Source organism: Henckelia pumila, chromosome 4 (genome assembly GCF_033568475.1).
Source record: "Henckelia pumila isolate YLH828 chromosome 4, ASM3356847v2, whole genome shotgun sequence".
Classification (NCBI taxonomy): Eukaryota; Viridiplantae; Streptophyta; class Magnoliopsida; order Lamiales; family Gesneriaceae; genus Henckelia; species Henckelia pumila.
The window spans coordinates 18,357,946-18,365,636 of record NC_133123.1 but is presented as its reverse complement, the minus strand read 5'-3'; the positions used below and the strand labels follow the sequence as shown (position 1 = coordinate 18,365,636).

The 7,691-nt window shown below is 33.8% G+C and overlaps 1 protein-coding gene across 1 annotated transcript; it reads right to left on the bottom strand.

Annotated features, from left to right (window-relative positions):
* Positions 1-1,318: 1,318 nt before the first annotated feature.
* Positions 1,319-6,887, bottom strand: LOC140865842 (uncharacterized). Its single transcript, XM_073270643.1, has 17 exons — positions 6,661-6,887; positions 6,376-6,559; positions 5,950-6,000; positions 5,673-5,848; positions 5,341-5,418; positions 5,116-5,227; positions 4,379-4,463; positions 4,243-4,294; positions 4,091-4,155; positions 3,900-4,015; positions 3,696-3,808; positions 3,246-3,314; positions 3,042-3,099; positions 2,833-2,906; positions 1,900-1,948; positions 1,698-1,777; positions 1,319-1,613 (listed from the first exon to the last, which is right to left on the bottom strand). Exons 2-17 carry the CDS (start codon positions 6,497-6,499, stop codon positions 1,551-1,553), a joined length of 1,365 nt encoding a protein of 454 aa, XP_073126744.1. The 5' UTR covers positions 6,500-6,559; positions 6,661-6,887; the 3' UTR covers positions 1,319-1,550.
* Positions 6,888-7,691: the final 804 nt, after the last annotated feature.

Below are 7,691 nucleotides of genomic sequence, written 5' to 3'. Positions count from 1 at the left end.
GAATTCTTGATTCATAAAACACATGTATGAAATCATCTGCTAATTTTATGTTGTATTTTCTGCTACACGAATATTTGACATAATTATTCATTTACTTTCATTGTTAAAAAGGCAATTATGGGGACAAATATATTTAATTATATGCAGACTAATTAATAATAGGGCTACTTGAGATTCAGTCCCTAAGTTCAATAATAAGTTAAGATTCAGTCTCTGTGTCATAAATTTTTGTTTTGACTCGTTGACTCCACATTTTTTTTCATATAAAAAAATTGGTATAAAAAGTTAAATATATGATACTAATATATGAAGTTTGAGTACTATCACTTTTAGATCTGGTACAAAAATTAAGATTTTGAGTATAACATTCGAACAAATTTCTTAACATCAAAAACATATTGTACATACATGTTTATGTACAAAATATTTATATTAAAGCATTTGTTCATTATTATTCAGTACATACATTAGTATTTCAATAATCACGAAAATCAACAATTTTATGTGTACTAATTTAAAATATTTGAGTACAAACATATTTAATTTGAGTATGGATCTATATATTTATGGCATCAACTGCCTCAAATTGAGTATCAAATCATGATTTATATTTTCGATTTTAGAGAGAGAAACATAACACAAAAAACTTTATACCATGAACACTTGTTTTTATACCAGATTTGAAATAATTGGTACTTAGATTTCAAATATTTGTACCTGATTTTTAAATTTTTATACCAATTTTTCACTTCGAAAATGCTTTGTAGGCCCAGGAAGTTAATACAAACTTTTTGCTGAATTTGGGAGTGCAGAAAAATAAAATTTCTGACAAGGACTGAATGATAATGAAACATATGAAATAGGTATTGAATCCTAATTAACTCGGCATTGTTTGATTTGATGTATTATTAATCTATGTATAATTTATCCCAATTAATTTCGCCTTATTTTCGTCATATTATTTATTTATCTATTTATTAATTAATAATTTTACATCAATTAAATCAAATAAATTATAATCTATCTATCAAATCAAATAATGTATTAACTATTTTTTCTTATTTATTTTTAATTTACAGTATATTACTTATCTATCAATTACTTATCCTATCACTCAAATCAAACAGTGCCTTAATATATCCCACCAGTACCCGGCATAAAGGTGAGATAACAGTAACACCAACGACTCTTAACGTTGGAAATTTGGTTTTGAAAATAAATGAGTGGGTTTCAGTCAAATTAAACTTGAAATTTATCAAAACATCAAATGTTAGTTTACAGTAGATGTTTGTATTCAAACAATTTTGGGTGAATAAAAATTTAATTGTCAAAGGAGTCAAATATTCATGTTTAACTATTTAAACATGAATAATACACAAGATACACCAAGCACAAAAAGGACTTTTCATGTTATAATTCTCTCTGCATTTAAAACTAAGTTATGAAACGAAAAAAACATGCCATAATAAATCGCATTTTTCTCCACATTCGTTAACATGAAACAGTAGAGATACACGGAAAGGACCTTCCAAATGAGAAAAGATTATGTTTTACCAGCTTAGGGAGTTATTTGATTGCTGAATTTTGGCGGCATATGAACTTTCAATCTCTTCCTGCTCGAAAATAGAACCCGTTAGGCCTCGCATAAAGATTGAATGCAGCTGAGAAATAAAGGTAACATTCTGGTTTTGATGTACCTTGCAGGACTTGAGAAGTGGCAGCAAGAAAGATGACCTGAAATATTTGATTGACTGTCCAAGCAAGCTATTTTCCAGTTCTGTCACGGGTCAAAAGCCCAAAAAAATGTCAAAATATTCGCATTGCAGTCATGTTATGATGTGAGTGCGGACGTATGGGTGCATGAGAGAGAGTTAAAGCTAGGAAACATTGGCACCATACCATCTTCGCCATCTGATCGCAAAGCTCCCATGTTAAGTTCTTCAAGAAGCTGCAGATTGTTCGAAAGGTGAATAAGTCATAAAATTTTCGCTTCAGTACAGCACTGAGATGACATGCAATCAGGTTGGAACTATCTCTTAAAACCATCAATGTCTGAATCTAACAAGACCTGAAACACAAGGGTCTTTTCAAGGCTCAAAGCTGACCACTAATTCAGGTGTTGCACATGATTGGACTAGGTAGCCTAAACATATAGCACAATTAAATCATGGCAGAAGAGAGTGTCTGCACATAGCAGCTGCAAGAAGGCATAACACTGATGGTTTTTATTATCCATCCAGGTCACTTTCAAGTCTGATGTTAATATTGTTTTCCTTCGCTGTAGAGATGAGGCATCCTTGTCTATACCTCACAATAAACCAGGAAATTAGCTAAACAAAAAATGTAGTAAATTAAATCCAGTGCACAGAAGAAACAAGTCGCTGAAAATTTCCTACGAGAATTTAGCTCGAGGTGGCTAGTGCAATCAATTCATCACATTATTCCATGAAACATTTTGAAATGTATTTCATGCCAAAATGGTGAATGTATTTGTTATATATCAGTGACGCCAATACATCGAGTCAACATACATAATTTCTCATGAGAAATTATGCCTCGGCCAGGAGCAATACAGTATTTCATCAGCACACTAGCTCAATACGCAGCATCTATCTGGAAGGTAAATACTCTGATCCGAGAAACTGTCCCAACAAACATTGACCCACAGCAGAATCTGAAGCAATTTCATAGGAGTTGACGGGCACATTGACATCTATCATTAAATTAAACTGCCTCTGACTTGACAAGAACTAAAATGACTTGGCATTTTATATGACAACTACAAAATCCATTAAAAAAATCCAAAATAATTTGAGGCATAAGGTTTCACACCTTTGAAAGGGTTGGAACAGCAGAAGGATCAAATTCTTCACAATGCTTGGGATCGATGGGAACACAAACATGACCTAGAGGAAATAAAGAAAAGAGAGAAACATATGCAGCCAAACATGAGCTCAGAATGCTTCTTGTCAATTATCTTCCTTCTATTCATATCCTGGAAAATCTCTTATTAGAAACATGACAGTATTCGAACGAGAAACCTGTTTTCGGGTGTATGCAGAATGGTGCCTTCAGCAAGTGATTCATGTGCTTTGAAACCTGACATTGCAGCCAAAATATTTCATGTGAGATACGGTCAGTATGATAAACTATGCTGCCTAATTAGATGGTTTTGATACAAAACTATGACTCACAACTTACTGGAATGTAAATCTTTGAAATAGAGAGAAGAGAATGTGTCAAACCTCCATATCAAGTCTTGGATAGGTAAAAGAGAAGACAATCTCTTCTACGCATCTACGAATAGCCGGCGACTGAAAAAGTAAGCAATAAGTCTCAGAATTCAGACAAATCAATATATACATCTTGAAAAAGCTAGCTACAATAACGCTACGATAAGGAAACTCAACAATGCTTTCCTTCGGTTTAAACTAGAAGAATAGACAGTGGATTCGTTAGAACAAGTAAAAGAAATTAGAAACTGAAAGGTAACTGGATCAAGCTGCAAACAGTTCCACGTTTATCTTCTAAAAAGTCCAAAACACTCGAATTAGTAATTTAAATGAAGGGAGCCAATCATCAAGTATCTCATTTCTTCTAGAGTTTGTCGTTTTTATAGCTGTAGTTTCCTTTTACTAGCTGTGCCTTCATAGAAAGTAATAAAACGGTACTAACATGATTGCCATGAGGACTACCTTCTGTTTTCCAGATTGCAGAAAGTGTTTAAGATGGCCCCATCTAGCAACATTAACATCATCACGAGAGCGCTTGTTATCCTGCCACTTCCCTCGCAGCTCAGAAGTAATAGCTGCATTACTTAGGCAGTAAATAACTTAACCATGAAAGAGGAAAACAATAGGAAATAAAGAGGAAAACAATAGGAAATCATGTTAGCATACATTCATCAGGAATCATTCCCAATATCTTTTCACATCTTTCCTCATCCGAAAACAATTGTTGATTTGCAAGGAACTCTCCCTCAAAAAAATCTTTCAAAATATCGGTGTATGATCTCCTGCAACATTACAAAGAGTGTAATTGGTGGTATGGATCACATATGATTTATAAATCATATCTATCATACGCTTACGCTAAGAAAGGATGTAGTGAGAAACCACCCTCAAGGGAAACTTTTTTAAGGCTATTTTCATTTCCCTGAAGAAGGAAAAAACGCTTTTAACACAGAACAGCATAAGTTGAATAGACAACTGACATCAGTTGTTCACAAAGAATGTAAATAACCTTGTGGACGTGTAAATATTCTGCAATAGCAGCCCTTTGTTCATTTCTCAACCTAGTAATTAATAGAGTTTAGTTTGCAGTTAGCAGCTAGAAACTGTAGATCATTTGAACTAATCCTCAAATAATGCACCATTACCTTCGTGCTTTCCCATCACAAACCCAACAATGAACACCACGACGGCCGCTGTATACCCATAAGATGTGGTTAAATCCGAAATCATCTGCAGAGAGAAGCATATATATGGTTAGCATGGACATGGACGTGTTAGACAAAGCATCCAAATAAACTCAGACAAGCATTTTTTCTTTCGTTGCAGGGGACACTGCTCAAGAAACAATTAACAGACATGGCTGAATTCATGGTGTTAACCAGCAAGAGCGAAGGGTTACTTACAACTTACAATGAAAGTCACAGCAACAGGAGACAGAGTAAACCCATCTTAGTTATTATAAACACACGATAAGAAACATCATAGATGTTAAGATTTGGAAAGTTTTGTTTTCCAAATCAAACTACAATCAATGTTATGCATCCTCATCAGTCCAGAAAAGCTTAAAATGAATATTGTATTATCGCACTGTTTCTCTACAGGCCTGTAGACGATGCACCCTCATATATCACCAGCATAACACCAACATTAGATATATAGTTGATGTATTATTGTCTTTATCTGCAGGTCTGTGCACCCACATATATCACCAGAATAACACCAACTTTAGACATATTGTTTATACGACTGAACATTGGGAAAGTAATTTGCATGTTTGGTATCTAATTTTTGTTTTCTCAACACTCTCGTTCGTCAACCCATCATAACATCAAAATGACTGTTGAACGATTTGAATATTTTTTTATAATGCTTCACTTCAAACCTCTAAGCGCTTTATCAATCACTTTGATAGCTACTGTCATCAATGGCCAGCATTCTGGGCAAACATCAGCTCCCGAACAGCAATACCGAACATCGTCGTAATCCGATATATCCTACCAGAGAAAATGTCCGGAGGTCAAATCTATGCTTCCTTAGAAATGGTTATATTGCCTTCTGTATGATATTTAAACAATCAAATCAAAAGTATGAGAGAAAAGTGACTTACTATATCAAATATAAGTTCTCTCTCCACTGGTGTGAAAACATTATCACCAGACTGGGAATAAGCATGCCTCTTTGCAGGCTGCAACATAAAGGGAAACAATACAGATGGCGAAGAAAAGAACAAAAAACTATTGCACTGACAAGAACATCGCAAAGCAATATCAATTTCAAAATGGTGAAGTATAACTACCTTTTAATACAATGCAATATTTTTTTTAATTCAAAGTATCCTATATAATCCTACCGTATAATTACCGGCGAGATCCACAAAATAAAAAGATAAATATCACTACCAACAACCATCTATACAAATGTTAATTAAGCTATACTTACATCCACACTATAAACAGGACCTATGTCAATTTTGAAAGGGCATTTCTCCTTTATGGCCTTTTCCAGTTCGGCAGAACTGTTGAAGGACTGAAACCGCAAATAAATGTCATTATCCAAAGTAAAAGAAAACTCTCTTCGCCCAAAGTAGGAGTGATCACACCCAGGATGTTTTCCATCTACAAGTAATCAACCAAAACATACAGTTAAGAAAAGTGAACGGAAAGCAATAAAGAAACACGAGTACCTATAAATCATGCTAATGAAAAATGAGGATCACCGTTTCCATATGACATCCATTTATGCATATCAGCGTATGGAAAAAACTTTCCTGAAAAGATAAAAATAGCTTCAGAAATTCTGTTTATAAAATTATTGCTTTATTGGAGGAAAAAGGCATCATGATGATCAAGATCATATCTGCAAGCATGTGTTTCAATGAAGTGCAGTGAAACAAATTCAGAAATAATTCTCCATTTCAATTCTAGAGATGCGTTTGATTTTTCCACCTGAGCAATGTGAAGAAATCTCCATCCCAATCCAATGAAACATCTCAAAAATGAAAGATGGAGATTCAATCATATCTTTCCAACGGTTGTTACCCACAGAGCGGATCGGTGGAAACAGGTAAAATCATACAAATAGAATTCAATCGCAGAAATCAATGAAGTTGAAAAAAGGTTCGAAGCAAACTCGACAAAATTACCATAGTAAATTTTGAGGAAATTGGCATTGAACCCATCCGGAATTTCATTAGTAATCTTTTTCTCTGCTTTTACTCCGTCAATTTCCATATCTTCCCTTTCGTCCGCAACTCTTTCTCCAACCATTTCAAAAAATTCAATTTTCCCGGCAAAGCACGCGGAGAACACGAATCAATTGGTCCCAGACTACAGATAGAAAACTAAATTTTAAAACCCTGAACCTGAAAAATTACAGCTGAATATCCGCAATCACGTGCAGATTAGCAGTCACAGGCAGATGAACTTACGAACGAGAGAATGGGACGGCGGACCTTCCGTCTTTGAAAAGGCTTGCGACCGCCGCTCCTTACGGTAAAGAACCAGAGCCAATCGGAGACGAGCTATTTTTCCCTCTCTCGAAGTGGGAGTCCTTGTAATGGACCTTCCTCCGCCGGACGCAACGGCGGAGTCCGGATCAGAAGGCGGAGGAGCAGGGAGGTCGGAAAATGGCGGGAAAACACGAGTGCGCTACGGATTTGGCGGGTGAATGTTGATGCGGCTCTAAACTCTGAAGTATAAATAATAAAATAAAATAAATTGCATAATTGTCTTCGGATTTATACTTATTTACATATACACCCAAAACACTGCATCCTTCCTATTTCAGCAGTTAACTATAATATTCAACTCTTTCAAAAAAAAATTATTATAATATTTAAACACATTTATTTTTGTATTAAAAGAAGGAAAATATAATAGGTAGAAATGAGGGTTATACATTACATTTGAAATCACAAAATTATTTTTTCATTTTATTTAAAAAAACTCTTTCAATACGTTTAAGATGATTTTATAATTTCAAATGCAATATTTAAACTAATTTTAACCATCATCGTACATAAAACATAACCTTTAGTATAAGGTATATCTCAGCAAGAATATATTATAGTTGTCTAGTTCATGTGTCACTTTAAAATTTAAAATTAATGTTGATATATTAAGCATGAAAAAAAAATGAACGACATATTAATTTTCAGAATATTATATTCGAATTATACATGATATATTATGATTATATGATTTAAATTAATATAAATAGATAATGTATTGTTTGATTCCCATTTTTGCCTATGGTACACACAGCATTTTTCAAAATAATAATAATAATAATAATAATAACAAAAAAATTTAACTTTCAGTAAGTTATCGTGAGTTTCGATTCAATCATCAGTTATAAGTTATAACCACCTTGGATTTGAATATAACTTAACTAGCTTGAAACTAAAATTGCACTTATTTGGTATGATTTAGTGCTTTGTACATTTTGCACCAAATATCC